The sequence below is a fragment of the Podarcis vaucheri genome, assembly GCF_965113315.1.
Source record: "Podarcis vaucheri genome assembly, chromosome: 6".
Classification (NCBI taxonomy): domain Eukaryota; kingdom Metazoa; phylum Chordata; class Lepidosauria; order Squamata; family Lacertidae; genus Podarcis; species Podarcis vaucheri.
In genome coordinates, this window is record NC_138764.1 from 33,309,521 (window position 1) to 33,331,949 (window position 22,429).

General features: G+C 45.6%; 1 protein-coding gene across 10 annotated transcripts in view; it reads right to left on the bottom strand.

Annotated features, from left to right (window-relative positions):
• Nucleotides 1-5,693: 5,693 nt before the first annotated feature.
• BRDT (bromodomain testis associated) overlaps nt 5,694-22,429 on the bottom strand; it is a 65,725-nt gene continuing 48,989 nt past the window's right edge. For 8 of the 10 annotated variants that reach the window (XM_082227784.1, XM_082227786.1, XM_082227783.1 and 5 more), the window contains 9 exons: nt 22,110-22,244; nt 20,718-20,779; nt 18,738-18,903; nt 16,273-16,391; nt 14,560-14,704; nt 10,378-10,517; nt 8,461-8,666; nt 6,723-6,882; nt 5,694-5,971 (listed from right to left, as the gene is read on the bottom strand). In XM_082227784.1, the coding sequence (XP_082083910.1) occupies nt 5,903-5,971; nt 6,723-6,882; nt 8,461-8,666; nt 10,378-10,517; nt 14,560-14,704; nt 16,273-16,391; nt 18,738-18,903; nt 20,718-20,779; nt 22,110-22,244 (1,202 nt within the window). In that variant the 3' untranslated portion in view covers nt 5,694-5,902. The remainder of the gene's footprint in view (nt 5,972-6,722; nt 6,883-8,460; nt 8,667-10,377; nt 10,518-14,559; nt 14,705-16,272; nt 16,392-18,737; nt 18,904-20,717; nt 20,780-22,109; nt 22,245-22,429) is intronic. The other 2 variants (XM_082227785.1, XM_082227787.1) reach the window with 2 other exon arrangements.

Consider the following 22,429-nt stretch of genomic DNA (forward strand, 5'->3'; position numbering starts at 1 on the left):
AGAATATACCAGTAAGAGAGCTTCCAGAGCTAATGGGATGTAGCGGCATTTAGGACTCCTTTCCTCTAAAAAGCAAAGTGTCATATTCAATTCGCCTCTCCCATTTAAGAATCAGAACGACTCTCGTGGGGCCATTGCATCAAACAATGGCTTCCGGCAGTTTAAGACAATATCATAGAGTTGGGTGGTACCCTGAGGACCATCGAGTCCCAACTTCCTGCGATGCAGGAATACAGAACTGTCCCAAATGGGAAATCGAACCTGCAACCTTGAGGTCACGAGCGCCATGCCCTATGGTACTGTATCAACTCAAACAGCAGGGGCAAAAGCAAGACTTTGCAGGCACCACTGTTCAGCTGATCAACCCTGCTATGGACAGAGAAATGTGCCCTTCCTTGCTCCGCACCTGGCTGTACAGAAGATGTCCTGGGTATGGCAGGTGGGGATCAAATGGGAAGACTGGTGGTGCAAATTAGACTCGGGGGCCAGAGGTTCTTCACTGCTGCTGTGTACCTTTGGCCCTCCAGTTGCTTATGTAAATTAAACAATAAAATCATGTGTGACCATTGCCATGGTGCCTATGCTCTGAATAGCTGTCAACTTACAGATTTGAAAATAAGGGACCAGCAGCCTCGAAAATAAGGGATCAGCAGCCAAAATAAGGGATTTTCCTAGCACAGGTATGTTCAACTTCTGAGCCCCTCCGAGCCAAAGGCAGAAAGCCCAGCCAGCAGCCAAACGAAGCCTCAAGCGGTGGTTTCCACAGCGCAGCAACCCGGCAAAGGGGATGCAGCAAGGAAAACCACCAACACCTCTCCACTGGGAAGCGCTGAGCAAAGGCGAGTCCCCAGGCAACACGGCCAATTTGATCGGCACAAGGCATGCAAGCTCCACCCCCCAGTCCTTCTTAGACTCCTTATTGGGTGAGCAACACAGCCAAGCAACACAGGAGCTGCTTCCTTTGAAACCCGGGAAATTTAAGGGACATCATTAATAAGGGACAGCGGTGGGACACAGCACTGGGATAAGGGAGTTTCCCACCAAATAAGGGACGGTTGACAGCTATGATGCTCTGCCTCCACAGTAATGCTCCCAAATGCGCCTTTCTGGAAACCACGCGAGGTGAGAGGGCTGTTGTGCTCAGATCCTGTTTGAAGGTTCCCCATAGACACCTGGCTGGCCACCGTGAGAACAGGATGGTGGACTTGATGGACCATTGGCCTGTTACTCCTAGGATGTGCCTGTGTTACAATGCCTGTGTTACAATGAGGTCCCTGGCTTCACCCTTGGTAGGTTCTCCCAAGCTGCATCCTTTTCTGTTAAAGCACCAACCAGGCGAGTTGCGTCTGGGCAGCAACTTTTCCTGGAAGGTAAGATCGGAGCAAAACAAAGAAGAGAGAAGCGCTAGAGCAATGGGATGTGGAGAGGTTGTGTGGCTGCCGCTTGACAATTGCTAGCTTCCCCCCACTACAAACTTGGTTGCCATAGAGGAATGTCAGGGGTTGCCTAGCAACCACCATACTCATCCCCTCCTTCCAAATAGGCTTCTATTTGAAATAAGGAGAGCATCATACAAAGAGGTGTGTGTGTGTGTGTGTGTTTAAGCATGTTTTTAAGCAAGGTAAACAGCCTGTGAAAGGAAGAAACTAGAAGCACACTCCAGAAGTTACACTTGGCAAACCCCACCAGTCTACTACCCTTAGTATTGCTAGATAGTCATGAGAGTGCTTGGACTAAAATGGTCAACCGAAAGCTTTCCTTTTCTGGTTCATCACCACAACAGTTATTAACACTGGGCAAATAATTTAATTAGACAGTGCCTATCTATTGATATCGAGCGAAAGAATAATTTGGCCATGATAAGGAAATTTTGTCCACGGTATGATTATTTTCCACCTAGTCATTTTGACACGTTGGCACCCCAGTTGCAAAATTTAACAATTCCAAAATAAAGGCACGCTTTCACTTATGCAAGATTGAATATACTGCCTTCGGCTGTACAGGGTTGATTTCAAAAAATTCCGCTGGAAAAACACTTATGTCCATGTGGAGATGGCAGTATTGAGTCAGTAGCTCACGTGCTTCTAGCTTGAACTCTTTATAAAGATTTGAGGGGTGAGGTTATTACCCCTCTAGACCAGGTCGATCAACCATTGCTACTGTGTCCTTCTAGCAGATTAAGATAACCAGGTGACAGCAAAAACTGCAAAAAAAATTTAGCAGGGGCAGTTAGAGTAAGATCTATTATTTGACTATTGATGTGAACCTTCAGAATGTATTTTGTATAGTTAAGTTTTTACCTCTATCTTCAGTACATTTTATTTTACTTTATTGCTATGGCTAGCGGCTGATGCAAATATAGATTCTTCTGGTTCTGATTACTCTTTGCAAACTGCACAGATAAACTGTACTTGCCTTCTTTTCCTGTAATCTGGAGACAATGTGACAGAAGAGATATCAGTTGTAGCCAGTGAAGACCTGTAAGCCTGGAATACGCTGGTGATGATATGGAGTTGAGAACATCAAAAGCATCCCTACTGGGGTCTGGCCAAAGGCCTGCTTGGTCCAGCATTGTGTTTGGTCCAGCATCCTGTTCCTGCAGTGGTCAAACACTTTCCCCATGCGTTGCCCAACAACTGGTATTTAGCAGCATAACCCCCTGATACCAGCGGTAATATATAGACATCATGACTGATATCCTTATTCTCCATAAATCTTCTTTCAAAGCCAGCCAGCTTGGTGACCATCTTGAGATAGCAAAGTCCTTAGCTTAACTATGAGCTGCCACTGTGTAAAGTAGTAGTTTATTGTCACAAAAGTCAGGTGGCACCCCCTCTCTATGCCGGGCAGTGGCAAGAGCCCATGGGGTTCCAGGCACTCGCCCAGGGGCTGTGTTCCTTTATATTCGCAGCAGTTCTCAACCTGTGGGTCCCCAGATGTTGTTGGACTACAACTCCCATCATCCCTGAGCTCCGGCCTTGCTAGCTAGGAGTGATGGGAGTTGTAGTTCAACAACATCTGGGGACCCTCAGGTTGAGAAAGGCAGCTTTATAGCATTGAGACATGGCGAAGACTGTTGTAGCTTTAAGAAATAGGGTTTATTCACCTGTTTACATCTTCAGTCTGCAAGGAGGGAGTCCAGATCTTATGGCATGGTTGTTTAAAGAGGCGCTTGTCCCCCACAGCCCTAGAGCAGCGCATCCCTGGAGTCCAAGGCATCTTCCCCAGTCAGCTCTGCAGACAGCCTGCTCAAAGATGGATCCAATCCCATTCTTCCTCCTTCTCCTTCCCAGAATCCCTTGCTCCCTTTTCCTGTCACCTCAAACACCCTTCCAAACCCCCGTCTCTCTTCACACCTCTGGCAGGTGGGGAAGGACAGTTCTCTTGCATTGCCAATGGCCCTCAGTGGCCCTGTATTGTTGTTTAATGGCCCTTGCTTGGCCAGGTCTTTTTCTTTCTTGCTTTTGCATAGGCCAGCCCAGGAATTCATCTGCAGCTTGTATTCTCCCTTCGTATCCAAATAATAAAAATATTAGCATTTATCAATTTATAGGGTTTTTTTGGGGGGGTCCTCCTCAAATCTATAACACCCTATCCTCTCCCTGAATCTTGCAACCTTCAGCTTCCTTTCATAACCATGGGCTCTAGTGTTGTTAGGAGAGAAAAGCTTCCCTCCGTCCGCTTTCTGTATGCCACGCATCATTTTATACAAAGCTGTCATGCTTTTAACTTGGCTTTTTCCAGTCACAAAAGCCAGAAATGTTTTAACCTTTCCTCGTAGGGGAATTGATTGCTTTGCTTGCGTTTTCAGGTTTTCATCTCTAACCTTCAATCACAAGCATCAGCGTCAAGGAACCATATTGTGTGTCTTCGCCAATTGGGCTATAAAAGCAGGTGTGAGCGGAATAACACAAAAAGGAAGCATGCGATAGAGAGCAGTGGCCCCCAACCCTTTCGGGTGCTGGGGTACATTTAGAAAACTACGGAAACTGGCTTGAGTGGCACAAAATATCAGATTCAGAACTGGAAAATGGGTGATGCTCAGAGCCCTTCCCAACACAGGCAAAATATGGGTAGAGCCTTACAAAACAAATAAAAACAACCACCTGCCCCACAACAGCAAGCAAAAACATAAATACATTCCCTCTAATAAAAAAGTCAAAATAAAAAGAATGGAAGCAGTAGGGTTACTTGCTGGGCACCCAAGGCAGTGTCTGGTATTGTTGGAGACTCCCGTGATAGAGATAAACAAAACCCATACGTTACCCAGCTCTGATACTGCCCAGAAATGAGCTGGGCTGGAGAAATATGATATGAGAAGAAGGTGGAGCACCTGGTCAGGTTTCACTCTCCTCCAACATGTGTACCATCTGGTATTAAGAGGTAGACCGTACCCCATTCCCCACTTCATAGCCAAATAGACAAGAACATATTTAATAAGACATGTACATCTGGTTTGACTCCAAGCTAGAGAGGTTCCTTGATGTAGAATCATAAAAGATTTGGAAGGGACTTCAGGGGTCATCCAACCCCCTTCAATTCAGGAATCCTGCCCACAGCCATTCCTAGGTAAAGGTAAAGGGACCCCTGACAATTAGGTCCAGTCGCACACTACTCTGGGGTTGCGGCGCTCATCTTGCTTTATTGGCTGAGGGAGCCGGCGTACAGCTTCCGGGTGATGCGGCCAGCATGACGAAGCCGCTTCTGGTGAACCAGAGCAGCGCACGGAAACACCGTTTACCTTCCCGCCGGAGCGGTACCTATTTATCTACTTGCACTTTGACGTGCCTTTGAACTGCTAGGTTGGCAGGAGCTGGGACCGAGCAATGGGAACTCTCCTCGTCACGGGGATTCGAACCGCTGACCTTCTGATCAGCAAGTCCTAGGCTCTGTGGTTTAACTCACAGTGCCACCCACGTCCTAGGTGGGCTCAAACCACCAACCTGAGAATGGTTGATCAATACATATGGCCTCAGCCAACATGTTTAGGGCTGAGGTGTAGATAACTGAAAAATCTAAACTTACAGGATGTAGTTCTATAGGAACTTTGACAAATAATGTTTGGTTGGTAGTTGAGTGTTGTTGTTTTTTAATGGAACAATAAAATAGGTTAGAAACTACAAAATCCACTAAACCTCCAATTATGACAACTTTTTTATTAATGTATGAAAGGTGTAAAATATAAAGACATTTGAGCATCTAATACAAACAGTTGTAAGGTGTGCATTCAAAAGAAAATGGAAATGATTCAATCTATTACTTAGAAATAACAAAAAAATACTTGCATATTTACAGATTTTTACAAGGAAAATAGACACTGAAGATTTATTTAGGTTTTACTTTTCAAATGATGGGTAGGGAGAAGTCCAAAATGCAAATCCTCAATACTACATGAGCTAAAAGGCATTTTAGCTTGCCACATCAAATAACATTTCAACTTAAATACATTTGCCAAATAAATCAAAGCTAAACAAAGTAGTTTAAATACCCATAAAAAAATAAATCAGTACACATCCAAGGTGCTTTTAAATACCAAACTTGAACCCTGAAAACAATGCCTGGCTTGTTTTGTACCATGCACATCAAATAAACATTTTGAAACAGGTTTAAAAGTCAGGAAATAATAGTATTTCAAAACTAAGGCTACGCACTGAAAACTGCCTCTAAGGATTACAGCAAGCCTTTACACTGAGAAGTTTTCAAGCTTTACAATTTTAATGGTAGCAAGTTTTATAAAAACTGAACTTATTACAGTAATATACTGGCTCTTCAAAAATGATTAACAAGTGTTCGGATAGAATTATCACCAAAAAATGTATTCCGGCAGTGAATGGAGTATTTTTCTGCAATCCAACATTACTTCTAAAGAACGGTAACCAAAGTTACTCCACCTTCCTTCCTCTCATTTCAGGGTTTCTTCAAATGTTGCCATAACGTCACTCTGAAAATTCATATCAATGGTGCCCACCATCTATTTAAAAACAAAAAGCAATTAAATGGGGGCGGGGCGGATTATTTATGTTGCACCGGTGTAGGTACTTAACCAGGAGTAAGGTAAAGGTAAAGGGACCCCTGACCATTAAGTCCAGTTGGGAACAACTCTGGGGTTGCATGCTCACCTCACTCTATAGGCAAAGGGAGCCGACGTTTGTCCGCAGACAGCTTCTGGGTCATGTGGCCAACATGACTAAGCTGCTTCTGGCGAACCAGAGCAGTGCACAGAAATGCCGTTTACCTTCCCGCCGGAGCGGTACCTGTTTATCTTCTTGCACTTGACGTGCTTTCAAACTGCTAGGTTGGCTGGAGCTGGGACCGAGCAATGGGAGCTCACCCTGTCATGGGGATTCAAACCACTAACCTTCTGATCAGCAAGCCCCAGGCTCAGTGGTTTAGACCACAGCGCCACCCGCGTCCCAACCAGGAGTAAGGCGCACATAATTCAGCATAATTTAATTTTGAGTAAACGTGCACAGAGATAACGTATGCACTTTTCTGGATTCAACTTTCAACAGGTAGCAACCCCTGGCAATCTTTAATGTGCCATGTAGTCAAAGCAGTCAGTGATACCCAACCTCTATTGCTAAGCTGGCTCTTCAGATGGGTCTAAGCCAATAAAGTCCCATTGATTTAGTTAGGAATAAGCTATTAGAGCAGATCCTTAGCTGTTGCAGTTTGTTATGTGACCGACACTGTTAAAGCTGATTTATGCACCAATTACTTACCGCTTCTCTCCACCTACGCTCTTGTTCCATTTTTCTTGCCAAGTTACGGTCTACAAGAAGACTTTGTGTCAAGCGTAGCTGCTCTTTTGTGGACGCTGCTTTTGAAGGGGAACAGCTTGCTTTTGCTGTAGTAGGTTTCAGATCTGTTTCCCCATTGTTTCTATATAGGAAAAAAACAAACCCGTTGCTTATGGATTCAAAGATGCAGACCTCACATTTGAAGGAATAAACGTAACCAACAATCTGCAAGGATTTTGCATGTCAGTTCCTAAACAGTGTACTCAGGGGTGGAGGAAGGGTCCACCCCGGGTGTCACCAGTGAAGGGGGTGACAAAATGCCAGGCGGCACTCACCGTGGGGCCCCTCCAGTGCGCCCGAGCCACGCATCTCTCCTGGGAGTGATGTGGTGGCTTGGGTGCCGGCAGGCTCCGTGCTGCCCCAAACGGTCTGCCCGCTGCCTCCCCCTCAGCTGTGGGGGGATGAGTGGGAGGAGGCAGGTAGACTCCTTGGAGGCCCCGCGGAGTGTCCTGCCCTGGCTCGCCCCACCCTGTGGGCAGCTGACCCTGCCCCTGGATGCAGGGCAGGTGTTATGTACTGAGTTGAATAGGATCCAAACTGCAGCAGTCTGATTGGTCCTAGAACAATAGGATCCAAAATGCAGCAGTCTGATTGGTCCTAGAACAATGCAGCAGTATGATTGGTTGGCAGGAACCACCCAATCCTGCTCCAGATAGAAGTGAATCCACAACCTGATTGGCTTACAGTAGAATTCCGGAATTAGCCAATCATGTGCAGCCCATTGTATAAATAATGTATATAAAGCAGATACTGTGAGGCGACTTCCATTCATTCCTCCTCACCACTATAGTATATTTCAGCACGCAAGCCATCTCAGGCACCCAATCAGCTTGCTCCGCCACTGAGTGTACTGCAAGAAGGGATGAAGTATACTGCAAAAAACCCACCATATTAGATGTATCCCATCACTCTGCTGATGGAAGCAGAGAGACGCCACCCAGCACTGATTCCCCACCCCCGCTATCCAGCACCTGCAAAAATATAGGCAGTGGCATCCCAAGAGATGGATTAATAATGATGAACTGGGATTCCCCAACTGACAACAATGCAAAAATAAAAATAATTTTTAAAAATCTCAGAACTGCTGCCCTTGTCCAAACAAAGCACCTCTGTTACATCTCTGATCACACATCAACTTTGTTGGGTAAAGTGAAAACAATGAGCTTGTTTGTGCTGGCCAAGAAAACGCACAGGCGTGACTTAAGATGTGCACTTAATTTTAAACCAGAAAAAGTCAGTACCAAAAGTTTGGGTGACATTGATCTTGTAGTTAGTTTTCCCAGTTATGTCTCCAAATGGATGTACCTGTGGACACTTTGGAAAAGTCGTAATCTTAAATTTTACTTTATTCTTGCTAGCAAAGAGGCAGCTACAGAGTTACTAACAAGCTCAAATCTTCGTCTCTGCCAACAGTTCACATCGATGAAGTATAAACATGGGCATATGCAAACATCAGAGTAACCTTGAAAATAATACTCAATAGACCGTGCTGCTATTTTACCAACATGGTGACTAGCTATCGCCTTTAATTATTTCCCCTCAAATAGGAATCAGTTCCACATTGCCACAAAACAACCCAGTTGGAAACCACTCAGTATGAGCGTAGTTAAATGGACATGTGAAATACAGCCTTTCAATTTAATTATATAGAATTACAAACCTCTCTTTTTCCTGAGGGAGGCTTCTCAGTTTCCTCTCAGCTTGCTCCAATTGCCTTTTGCGGTCCTTTGCCCACTCACTTTCTTCTTTTTCTAGCGCTGCTTTTTGGAACTGCCTGAAGCTTTCATTGGAGGATTTGATTGGGACCGGCGCAGGGATCATTTTACCTAAACTTGTCCAGGAATCCGCATGCTTGACTTTGATGTCCTGAAATTAAACAGAAGAGCATTTCTCAGCTCTAAACACAAGCAAGTTCAGAGTTTTCCACCTCGCGCAGGACCGCAAAAGCAAAATAGCAGGCAGAGAGGATTTTGTGGTGGTTGCAATCATGATACCTTAAGAAACTCATCAGCACTTGGTTTAGGACTGAACTGTAGCCCCATTCAGGTGTTATAACCTTCCGGGCAATTAAAAACACGCGCGAGAGAGAGCAGGAACCGACATGCTAACTTGTCACTTGGAGACAAACTTATATAGTGGGAAACCTGCTGGACTCGTGCAAGCTCCCTGAACAATTTAGGCCCCTACAACACGGCTGGGGAACATGAGGCCATGCAGATGTTTCTGGATTGCAACTCCTACAAGCCCCAGACAACGTGCTGAATGGACAGAGCCAATAGGATAATCTGGAGGCCCAGACAGAGGGCCTTCTCGGTAGTGGCGCCCACCCTGTGGAACACCCTCCCTTCAGATGTGAAGGAAATAAGCAGCTATCCTATCTTTAAAAGACATCTGAAGGCAGCCCTGTTCAGGGAAGTTTTTAATATTTAACGCTGTACTGTTTTTAACACTTGATTGGGAGCCACCCAGAGTGGCTGGGGAAACTCAGCCAGATGGGTGGGGTATAAATAAATTAATTATTATTATTATTATTATTATTATTATTATTATTATTATTACATGTTCCCCAGCCCTACTCCAGATGATCAAGATTGTGAACTGCATGCAGAGCCTAAACAAGCGGGGGGGGGGGGGGAATTGACTGCAAAAATTATCACTCAAATTCACAGAGGCCAAATGGGGAATGGTGTACTAGAATGACAAATGGAGCTAATTCACTGGTCATCACTCTCCCCCGTGAGCAAAAATTAACAAAGTGGTGATTCATCCCTTATGGAATATTGAATGGGAAGCAATTAGATGCCTATATTGCTATTATTACAGGAAGCTTCTAATTACAGTTGCAGGGGACCTTTGATGAATGGGATTTGCTTCCTAGCAAAGGAGCTTGATCGTGCTGGATAATGGGACTATATGAAATGTCACTTAGAACCACTGTTTTAATTCTGTTCCATTCCCAGCCGATTGTGTCAAAGCAACGTCTCAGCGGGGTCAAAACCCCTAGTGTCAAAGCAACCTTCGACTCACGCAAAAGCTGTTTTTGATGGGGGAGGCAAAAATTCTCTGCAGATCACATGAAAACTATGTAACGCTCTGGACAAGATATATTTTGACGGCTGTCCAATGAATGGTGGCTGTGGAATCCACTAATCGCAGGATCCCTTTGCCATATCCTGTAGTTCAGCTAAATGCCCATCTCGGGTTGAATATTTAGTCAGTGGGGTTTCTTTTTTGGGGAGGGAGGGGAAATTGCTAATACAAATCCGTTCTAAGGGACGTGTTTATTAGATGTCCTCTTGGACATATCAAAAAGCAGATCAAATTGCTCTGTCAACTATGAGCATGGGGCACCGTGTGGTGTGACTGGGCCAGCCACACACTCCAGATTGCTGGCATACGCACTGGCTATCTCCCTTTGGGGTAGGCGCTTTTATGGGATAGTCACTAGAAGCCCATTCAAAGCATGATGACAAAGGTGCCGTTCTCACCCCCAGCTATCTACATAGGCCGACTTTCGTTGGCAACATAAATCGGCCTCTGCTTTTCGCTATTATCTTACAAGGTAGCAAATTATTACCTTTGCCAGAGGAATCTGAGGTTTAGCATCTCTCCTTTTTCCCCCCTCGCTGTTATCGGAGCAGCTGGCTGCAACAGAGGCATGTGCAGAATCAGTCATACGTTGCCCACATGGACCATCTGGAAAACCAGTCTTCGATTCTGGAATGTAAACAGAAGTCGTGAGTGACAAGGCAGTGAGTTTCAAGGGGGCGGAGAACACCTCCGCCAAATCTCTTGTTATTAGAGGAGAAAATAAAGCAAAGGGCTTCTAACTTAGCTTCTATCTCTTTGAATCACAGGCTATGTTTCCACTCCTCAGCCTTGAAACGGTTTTATTTGTCCCTTGTTTACTTTGCGCGATTTCCAAGTAAGCAGAAGGTCAAGAACTCCCCATGCGGCTGCAGCTGTTTATTTTCGGATGCCTTCTCGAGTGTGTGTAGAAGATGCACATTCCCCGTTACTCGTTTCCTTCCTCCCTTCCATCCTAACAGGGACCATTCTGCCTCCCTGCGATGCGCTTTCTCAGGTTCCCCAGGGGAGAAGAGCCTGTTACTAAGTAACCTTGCATTTGAAATAAAACTCCCCAGGCAGCCGGCTTCCACTTTCTCCAAACAAATAGGTCAGCCTCAAAACCTACGGATGGCATAAAGCTCACAATTCACTTTTGGCCGATTATACACACGCAAGAGTCTCTATGCTGCCAATGGAAAGTCCTCAGTAAAAGAAGCATGCGCTCACATGTCACAAACATCCCCAGAAAGTTATATTCCTCCCTATTCATCAAAGTTTTCAGAGCAACCATTTGACAAATTAAGGCAGAGGTTTTCAACCAGTGTGCCTTGTGTGCCTTGAATGATGGTTAGGGGTGCCACAGGCAACACTGGCCTCTGTCCCTCTTTCCTTCCCTCTCAGATCTCTGCCTCCCAAAGGCTGTTTGTTGCAACGGCCTTAGCTACAAGCTCCACAAGTGAATGGTGTCTCTGGCGCTGCCCGGACTCCCAGTGAGAGGGGAGAGGAGAGCAACACTTCACAAGGGATGGTGTTCAAAAAGGGGTGAGGGGCTGCCGGCTCTGCAGGCAAGGGGTGACATAACTGGGCTCCTGAGCCCCACGGGGTGCCGCAGAAAGAATGGAGCTGGTCAAGGGAACCATGGACTCAAAAAGGATGACAACCTCTAAATTAAGGTGTAGTTCAGGACTGGAGTTCTGAGGACACGGGTGGCGCTGTGGGTAAAACAGTGCCTAGGACTTCCGATCGCATGGTCGGCGGTTCGAATCCCCGCGGCGGGGTGAGCTCCCATCGTTCGGTCCCAGCTCCTGCACACCTAGCAGTTCGAAAGCACTCTTAAGTGCAAGTAGATAAATAGGTACCGCTTTATAGCGGGAAGGTAAACGGCGTTTCCGTGTGCTGCGCTGGTGCTGGCTCACCAGAGCAGCTTCGTCACGCTGGCCACGTGACCCGGAAGTGTCTCCGGACAGCGCTGGCCCCCGGCCTCTTAAGTGAGATGGGCGCACAACCCTAGAGTCGGACACGACTGGCCCGTACGGGCAGGGGTACCTTTACCTTTACCTTCAGGACTGGAGTTACTACAGGACTGTAAGCAAAAGATTATGCGGCCCTGTTCTCTCCCCATAACCAACCACTGCAATACATGATGGTTGCTAGAACCATTTGCGCATGGTTTCCGCCTGCCTCCCGGTGACCCGTTGGTGTATTGCTGTAGCCATAGGTGGGTTTCACATTGGTAGGAATCAAGAGGCATCAGGAAAATAATACTTCTCTCAACGTATGCCAAAAACTAAATTCTGTGTTATGTTGATGGATGTGAGTTACTGGCTCCCATAGGTAAAAGGGAGCTTCAAATGGCCAAGAACTGAACTGGGCGATGAGAACAAATATTGCCAGTAGTATAATTCACTAAGGGCTTATCCACACGTACATTTCCTCCAGCTTTTCCAGGCACGGTCCATACTTAAAGGGTCCATGTCTGAGCGTGTTTCTTTGCCTTGGAGCTTTTACCTCAAAAATTTGGCTCTTTATTTATTTTAAATTATGTTTTTATTAAAGATGTGTGTGTGTGTTATAAAACAAACAAACAAACAAACAAACAAGAAAAAGCACTGACATATTCCTGCCCCCCCCCCCGCCCGCAAGAGCATACAAATCAATATGGCTAATCTGACCCAACAACACCCTCCTCATGCATACAAAGAAACCACTCTGCAAACAGCCAAATTGCAACCAGCCAAGCTCTGAATCCTCCAATCTCTCGCAATGCCAATACAAATAAATAACTATATAAATAAAGGACCTCCTGACGTGACACTGACACAAAAACCTTACAAAAATCAGCTCTTTAAAGCTCAATCAAAGCCAATGACAATCAGAGGAAAACCCTAATTTACATCTGCTCTGGGGCAGAAACAACAACAACAACAACGTTTGGACACAGAGTATTTAAGCGCAGGCCTGTGCCTGGAAACAGCAAGGGGAAAGGTAAATGTGGATCAGCCCTAACAGATTCAATTCCACTTCAATTCTAGTACACTTTAACTCAATGGTGTTGGATATGTTGAAGGAATTATTATATGGAGAGCAAGAGGATTGGTAGATAGGCTTTTGAGCGCTGCTGGAAGCTTTTGTTTTAAGATTTAAAATGCGAAAAATGTTGGGGAAGAGAGGGCTCTATCAAAGGAGAGTAAGTTACTACATAAAATCCCAGAGCAGATTTAGGGAGGCGGCATTAGCTTGTTCAATGGCTTCATTGGAAACAAACCATCAAATACAGAGGGCATACATAACTTGAGAGCAAATAAAAATCTCACCATGATTAATCATTTAAAGCAGTTATTTAAGACTATAAATAATTGCTATAATTTAAATTGCTATAAAACAGGGTGAGCTGAATCACATTATGTTTTCCTCAGTTCCTCTTGAGTCTCCTGTAAAATGCTTCCTGTGAGGAGGAAGCTGTGAATAAGGTGCACGGCACAAAAAGATGCCCAACTTAGTCACACTTGCACCTCTCATTGTGCAAAAGTTTGCAACTTGTATGTGTCAGTGATGTCAGCTGCTGCAAATATCTATCAGACTGTACTGTGATTTCGCTTTTTCCAGAGAACAGCTTCCCCTAGGATATGGCACTAAACCAGGGAAGTAAACTATCTAAAAAAAACACCCCACCAGCCATACAAGATTCTGCTTTCATTGATTCTGACCTGCATTGACCCTAAGAGAGCAGATCTGGTATCTGTACTGTTATGTACTGAGTTGAATAGGATCCAAAAGGCAGCAGTCTGATTGGTCCTAGAACAATAGGATTCAGAATGCAGCAGTCTGATTGGTCCTAGAACAATAGGGTCCAGAATGCAGCAGTCTGAATGGTCCACAGGAGCCACCCAATCTAGCTCCAGGTGGAAGTGCTTCGGAACCCTTCAGACAACATTAGAATGGTGTGTATATCGCGAAGCCTGAATATTTCACAGTGAAATCCACAGAATTTCCCCTCCGCTGAATTTTATGTTACAGGAGTTATCCGCAACGCACTTCATTGCATTGCATCACCCATAATTTCCTACTACTTTGGAAATTGAAAGATTAGTTAATATTAGCAATCGGATTAAATAGCAATCAGATTAAATCCACACGGTGATCACTTGCTTTTAGGACATATTTTCATGCAGTTGGCCTCTTTGCATAATCCACATCTCACTGAAACAGCGGCAAAACTGTTTCAAGCAGATCTGGATGACAGCCTGTGTCGCCCTTTAAATAGTCCCCTGACATATGCGAGTCCCACAAGGCCATCTGTTTATCCAATTGCCAGTGTGGCGAAGCATTTAGATAAACCAACAAAACAGAGTACAGTGGTACCTCGGGTTAAGTACTTAATTCGTTCTGGAGGTCCGTTCTTAACCTGAAACTGTTCTTAACCTGAAGCACCACTTTAGCTAATGGGGCCTCCTGCTGCCGCTGCGCCGCCGGAGCACGATTTCTGTTCTCATCCTGAAGCAAAGTTCTTAACCCAAGGTAATATTTCTGGGTTAGCGGAGTCTGAAGCGTATGTAACCTGAAGCGTATGTAACCCGAGGTACCACTGTACCCCTTTGTACCACTTTATCTGGACTGGGAACACCCACAAACATTTATTCTGAAGTCTACATCCCAGTCACGTTTGTATTTGCTTGACCAGAATACATACTTTGTTCCTGATTAATCGGTTTCGAGCCAGCAGTTCCCAAAGGGGCTTGTGTATGGACAGCAGATGTCTGCGCCTGATGCAGTGATGTATTCCCGTTTTCTTTGCTACTGCCCGGTAGGCTATTCGAAGAGGAAGAACAAGATACCTGCAGGAAGATTCAAGGTCTTTTAGAGCAGTGTTTCCCAACCGGTGTTCCGCGGCACACGAGTGTGCCGTGAGACGTTGCCTCGTGTGCCGCGAGATGCCTGGAGGGAGGCGGACGAGTCGGGCGGCGAGAGGCGGGGCGGCGGCGGCGAGGAGAGGCCGCGCCTCCTGCTGCTGCCTGGCGCTCCTCCTTGCAGCCGGCAGCGCTGCCTGGGCGCCTCCGCGCGACTCTGCCTCGCTGGGTTTGGTCTCCCAGCAGAGACGGGTCACACGCGCACCTCCCTCCCTCCCTCCCTCAGCCTGCGCGGAGGGAGAGCCAGAGAGAGGCATCGCTCCTGCGCGGCGGGAGAGGGAGCAGCCGGAGCGATGCCCCAAACGAAGGCATGGGACCGGAGGGGAAATCCTCTCCGAGGAGGATTGAGCGCAGCTGAGAGAAGCCTTTCGAGGAGCTGCCGTGTCCCCTGGAAACCCCCTTCCCAGCTCTGCCTGCCTGCCTGCCCAAAGCTTGGAGGTTCCCCGGCAAGGGGGAGGGAAAAAACTTTCACTTTTGTGTGTCCCTCCCGGCGTGACGCTGCGCGCTGACGTCACGGGGCGGGGCTTTAATGGTGGTGTGCCGCGAGATTTTTTTTCAGTAAACAGGTGTGCCGTTGCCCAAAAACGTTTGGGAAACACTGTTTTAGAGAAATATTCCATGAGAGGTGTCAGCCATCCATCTCCCTCATCCCACAGGGATTTTGTTCTCTTAGAGATGGAGGGCAGCATGCGCCATTTTGTAGTTCCCCCCTGCTTCTCACATGATGTACATTTTCCCTTCAGTACTGGAGAAACAGCCACCATTGTGGAAGAAAAAGGTCAAAAAGGCTGAAGCGGCTACATGGCTCTCCATAAAGCTATTTCTGCAAAAACCAGGTCTTTAATTTTCAGTGGCTTCTTCATCCAAAAATCTTCACCCAAAAATCTGTTTGGGAGAGCTCATATTCTCAAAACAAAAACAAAAAACAAAAAATAATAATATCCAAATTTATTATATCCCAATACGTTCCCTTAGCTATTTCAAATTTAACAACTGTATACAGTCGAACGGAATCAGTTCTGGAAGTCTGTTTGACTTCCAAAACTTTCTGAAACCAAGGCGCAGCTTCTGATTGGATGCAGGAAACAGGAAGCTTCTGCAGCCAATCGGAAGCTACGGAAGCCCCGTTGGATGTTCGGGTTCCAAAGAATGTTCACAAACAGGAACACTCACTTCTGGGTTGGGGGATTCGAGAGCCAAAACGTTTGAGTCGCAAGGCGTTTGGGATCCAAGGTACAACTGTATATTGAATACTGGGTGGAATTGGAACCCTTGGGTTGGGTCCAAAAGTCCCCTCCTCCCATCAGAAGAAGCTCCTTCCATTGAAGGAAGGGAGCCTTCGGATCCAATATATTGCCAACTGTGTCAACAAGGGACAAAAAAATATTCTTTTTTAATAACGTTCTGTGAAGGCGAACCACCAGAAGTATCAAATTATTAGGCGTTTTTTTAAAGTTAAATGCAATTTTAAAAACGATTTTGTCAACGATATTCACCTTTGAGTGCATGTGGGGAGACTGGATAATGGATGGGTTGACTGCCATTGGCAATGAGCTACTTTGAGTGGCTTGCTGAACTGGCGTACAGTGCAGTGGAGAAACAACAGCTATTATACCTGCAAAAAGCAGAGGAGGGAAGATAAAAACAGAAGAATACAATTGCCTCTGAGTACAACACCCAATTAATGAAGCCATGCGCAAACAATCCAAGCTGAACAAACATAAGGGTTCAAGCAATCAGAGGAGGAAAACCACGCACACTCTTAAGTAATTTCAGTCGGGGTTCCACTGGGGATGGCTCTTTACTCTAAAAATGCACTTTGTAGGGTGATGCCCATGGACCAGTATAGAGTTTGGCTCATGCCTTTTGTTACTGGTTAGTATTACAGGGACGCGGGTGGCAGTGTGGTCTAAACCACTGAGCCTCTTGGGCTTGCCAATCATAAGGTCAGTGGTTCAAATCCCCGCGACGGGGTGAGCTCCCGTTGTTCGGTCCTAGCTCCTGCCCACCTAGCAGTTTGAAAGCACACCAGTGCAAGTAGATAAATAGGTACCACTGTGGCAGGAAGGTAAACGGCGTTTCAATGCGTTCTGTCACTCATCACGGTGTTCCGCTGCGCCAGAAGCGGTTTAGTCATGTTGGCCACATGACCTAGAAAACTGTCTGTGGACAAACGCCGGCTCCCTCGGTGAGATGAAAGCGAGATGAGCGCTGCAACCCCATTGTTGCCTTTGACTGGACTTAACCGCCCAGGGGTCCTTTACCTTTACCTTAGAATTCACTTACTTAGCAAGGAATATACCACGTATTCAAAAACATCTCTTATCAATTTATATAAGGTAGGGTTGCTTTTTGGGGGGAATAGGGACAAAGTTGCTAAATTTCTATTGAAAAAAAGCTCAAGTTTTTGAGCTATTTTTAAAGGATATTCATCATAATCTACACTTCAGACAGGATTGCCATACGTCTGGATTTCCCCAGATTAACTACAGACCTTTTTGCCCGGGCACTGTTTCCGATGGCCAAATCCTAGCTGTGTCTGGGAAATTCCCGAAGTATGGCAACCCTAGATAATGTAAGATATAAAAATATAGGGGGGGGGATAGCCATTTTAAAAGCAAATAATATATAACACCACTGTATAGGAGGTAGGCTTGCCTAAACAAAACAGATTTAATAGGCAAAAAATAAAATAAAGACAATAAAGCTAATCTTAATAGGCAGAGTTTGAGAGGTGCTAAAATACGGATGTCTTGCAAAGGCTGAATAAACATGAGGTGCCACTTGGAAAAGTACCAGTTCCACAAATTGAAATGGTCAAATGGACACATTTGGGGTAAGATGATCCTTTAAGTAAACTGGCCCCAAGCTCTTAAGAGTATTGCCGTACATAACAATAAAAGTAAAGGTAAAGGGACCCCTGACAATTAGTTCCAGTCGTGGCCGACTCTGGGGTCGCGGCACTCATCTCACTTTATTGGCTGAGCGAGCCGGCGTACAGCTTCCGGGTCATGTGGCCAGCATGGCTAAGCCGCTTCTGGTGAACCAGAGCAGCACACGGAAACGCCGTTTACCTTCCCGCCGGAGCGGTACCTATTTATCTACTTGCACTTTGATGTGCTTTTGAACTGCTAGGTTGGCAGGAGCAGGGACCAAGCAACGGGAGATCACCCCATCGCGGGGATTCGAACCGCCGACCTTCTGATCAGCAAGTCCTAGGCTCTGTGGTTTCGCAATAGGAACACCTTAAATTTAATCCCATAACAAATTGTCACCCGGCGCAGATCTTTGCCAGGGCCGCAGCCTCCCACCACAAATAGCAAACAGTTTTTCTTTGAGCATGTACACAGCCACGGGTGACAATTAAAACTGATCTCTAAACTTTTAGGATAGTGTCCATGCAGCCTGGGTTGAAACTTATGGGACTGCTTGTTGGGTGACCTACAACTGAAAGGTTCTGGCCTTCTGGGAAGCACTAAATCTATGTTGCAGATTTGCCATCTGATTACTGTGAAGGGACCTGTCACTCTGGCGAGTTCTAGATAGAAATTCAGGCTTTGACACAAAACAAATCTTAAGTTTTCCTTAATGGCAGCTCAAGTTACATTACTGTTTAAACTTGTATTACCAGAACACACAACACATTTTTTATAAGTAGGTTCTGAGCTGGCAACTGAAGCTTATACTGAAATCCATGCCTCTGCTTTTAAGCAACTTGTAGATAAAGCAAATATTATATAAAAAAAACCTCGCGATGTCTCCCACGCTCTCTCAAAAGGAAACGAAACCCAGGGTACCACTCATGGAATTCCACAAGGGAACAGGGATCACTTCAAAGCTATGTGCATATGTCAATCTTCCTCCCCGGAGTACATTTTTGTGGGGAAAGCCAAGTCACGGCCCTACAAAAGTCACCGGGGAGCATCTTTTGTGAATCGCCCCGTTTTCCGAGAAGACCTACCTGGAGGAGAGATGATGCTCTGTTCTCGTGGTTTCAGAGGGGTATGTTGCAGCGTCTGGTGAGCGATCCTCGTTTCCGTGGATCTCTGAAACTGCATGCTGGTGGGCGAAGTGTTCCGTATCTGGGGGACAATAGCGCAGGACATCCTTGGATATAGCAGAGGCATCTAGGGAAGAATTCAACAGGGCTATTTACACCAACAAAGGTCCGTATAGTTAAAGCCATGGTTTTCCCAGTAGTGATGTATGGAAGTGAGAGCTGGACCATAAAGAAGGCTGATCGCCGAAGAATTGATGCTTTTGAATTATGGTGCTGGAGGAGACTCTTGAGAATCCCATGGACTGCAAGAAGATCAAACCTATCCATTCTTAAGGAAATCAGCCCTGAATGCTCACTGGAAGGACAGGTCCTGAAGCTGAGGCTCCAATACTTTGGCCACCTCATGAGAAGAGAAGACTCCCTGGAAAAGACCCTGATGTTGGGAAAGATGGAGGGCACAAGGAGAAGGGGATGACAGCAGACGAGATGGTTGGACAGTGTTCTCGAAGCTACCAGCATGAGTTTGACCAAACTGCGGGAGGCAGTGGAAGACAGGAGTGCCTGGCGTGCTCTGGTCCATGGGGTCACGAAGAGTCGGACACGACTAACCGACTAAACAACAACAACAACAACAATTTACACCATCTTACTCACTGACAGAGTCCTGTACAGGCTACTCCCCATTTGCGCTCGATTGGCATATGCCTGCCATATTCGGTGCCTGAAAGGGGAGGGACGGATTGAGCTGGCCCAGGTGGTGCCATGGAACGTGGTCCCCATGTAAATGGGGAGTTGCCTGCATTGCTAAATGTTGCCAGCACATCACAAATGAGGTTCCATCTGTAGGAGAAGTGCATTATGCATCTGTGATGGAGAGAGCCTTTCCAGGAGTGATGCCCCAGATTTGGAAAACCCTCCAGAAAGAACTAAGACCCTTAAAGACTTTTACTTGCTGAGGCTTTTTATATTTATGGTTTCCGTCTTTTTATATTTATGGTTTTAGCCCACAATAATTTTTTTATCGATTATTTCAAATTTTATTATGCCATTTTGATCTTGTCTTGTTTTAATGTTATAGTCAATATGCAATTTTATTTATTTATTTATTTTTACATATACTGCCCTGGAATTCCTCTTTCGTGCAAAAGCGAAGCTTAGAAAATGTCCTCATACGGTATAGTGATACCTTGGTTCTCAAACGCCTTGGTCCTCAAACAACTTGGAACCCAAACACTGCAAACCCGGAATTAAGTTTTCCGGCTTGTGAACTTTTTTTGGAAGCCAAACATGCTCCGTTTTGAGTCTTACACTTCCGATTTGAGTGCCACACTTCTGTTTTGAGTGTTATGCTGAGGTCTGTCTCCTTTTGATATTTATTTTGTGTTTTTGTGGCTTTTTTTTTTGCTTGTTTTTGTGACTGTATGGAACCCAGTTCAGCTACTGATTGATTAAAGCTTGTTGCTTTAATTTTACGGATTGATGTTCTCATTAGATAGTAAAATTCATGTTAAATTGCTGTTTTAGGGGTTTGTTTTTAAAAGTCTGGAGCGGATTAATCCATTTTGCATTACTTTCTATGGGAAAGCGCACCTTGGTTTTGGAACGGACTTCCGGAACGGATTACGTTTGAGAACCAAGATACCACTGTACATAAAAATCTGTATTTCAGAGAAGGTACCGCTATGAAAACCAAACTCTAAGAAGGATTGGGGTGGTGGTGGTGGTCCTCAACTGTGGGAGAGGAAAAGATTCAGGCAGGATCAGACATCACTTTAGAGGTAAACGGACGCATAGGATGCTGCTGTATGCAATTATCGCATTCAGAGGTGCTAGCATATCAGGAAGAGGTGCAAAAGAACAGTCAAAGGGGAAGAAAAAGAATAAGTGAAGACTTGTGGACATTTTATAAGCACGGGGGGGGGGGTGTGTGAGGGAGTTTACCTTAAGCTGCTCTCTGCACAATGAATCCTTTTGCCCATTTTCATTTTGCTGCAGGCACATTTCTGTAAAAGACATAGAAATTTAGACATTCAGGCTTTGGATACGCATGCTGGCATTACATACATTTCACTTTTGTCACTCCGTCGTTCTGTACATTTCTGAGCACAATTCAAAGTATTGGTGTTGAACTTTAAAGCCCTAAACGGCCTCGGCCCAGTATACCTGAAGGAGCGTCTCCACCCCCATCGTTCAGCCCGGACACTGAGGTCCAGCGCCGAGGGCCTTCTGGTGGTTCCCTCATTGCGAGAAGCCAAGTTACAGGGAACCAGGCAGAGGGCCTTTGCAGTAGTGGCACCCGCCCTGTGGGACGCCCTCCCATCAGATGTCAAAGAAAAAAACAACTACCTGACATTTAGAAGACATCTGAAGGCAGCCCTGTTCAGGGAAGTTTTTAATGTGTAACATTTTAATATATTTTTAATCTTTGTTGGAAGCTGCCCAGAGTGGCTGGGGAAACTCAGCCAGATGGTCAGGGTACAAATAATAAATTAACAACAACAACAACATTCCCTCCCATTTCTATCTCAGGTCCTTCTAACCCACAAGTGCCTTAGGCACGACTCTTGCAACCTGTTCTTATTGGGACAGCAGGTGTGTGTTGTAAATACACATGCACAATCACACAGAAAAAAAGACGCTCCTCGTCCTCTCTCTTGCAGTTCTTCAAGGAGAACTTCATCACAAACTTAGCTCTCCCAGTTAACAATTTAAGAGTCTGGCGTGGAAGAAGTCCCAGGACTCAGCTATACAGTGGTGCCTCGCAAGACGAAAAGAATCCGTTCTGTGACTCTCTTCGTCTAGCGGTTTTTTCGTCTTGCGAAGCAAGCCCATTGAAGGATTAGCGGATTAACGCTATTAGCGCTATTAGCGGCTTATCTGCTGATCGGATCAGCTGATAAGCAGCTTAGCGGCTTAAAAAGGGGGGGAGGAAAAAAAACCCAGCAGGAACTCGCAAGACATTGTCGTCTTGCGAAGCAAGCCCATAGGAAATTCGTTTTGCAAAGCACCTCCAAAACGGAAAACTCTTTCGTCTAGCGAGTTTTCCGTCTTGCGAGGCATTCGTCTTGCGGGGCAACACTGTATTAAGAAAGAAACAGCGATTTAAATGCGCTATAAACATGCAACACCAGATGGTGCTAGATAGCAGGAAATTTTAAAACGCAGTTATCCATAGAAATTTTTTCCTGATCTAATTTCTGACTACTTATAGCATTTCTCCCCTTCCTGTGTTTAGACCCACCCCCAGTTTAAGTAGCAGAGCAAGATTCACTGGGCACATAGTTTCAAGAACCTTATTCATAAAAAAGAGGAGAAAAAAGAAAATGAGTGCACCTGATTCAGAATCACTTCCGTTGGAGGAGCTGGAATCATTGCTGGTGCTATCAGAGTCAGAAGAGGTGCTGCTGCTGCTGCTTTCACTTAGCCGGCTTGGCCCTCCAATGGTCTTTGATACAGCGTTATTTTCTGCTGTAACACAGGGAGAAGAGCTGAACAAAACATGGGACTTGGGGAAGTACGTGTGTGTGTGTGTGTGTGTGTGTGAGAGAGAGAGAGAGAGAGAGAGAGAGAGAGAGAAAGCAGCAATGTTCAAGGCACTAGTAACAGATTTAGGCTTAATTGACACTCCTATGCCTGTAATTCAAAAGCATCAA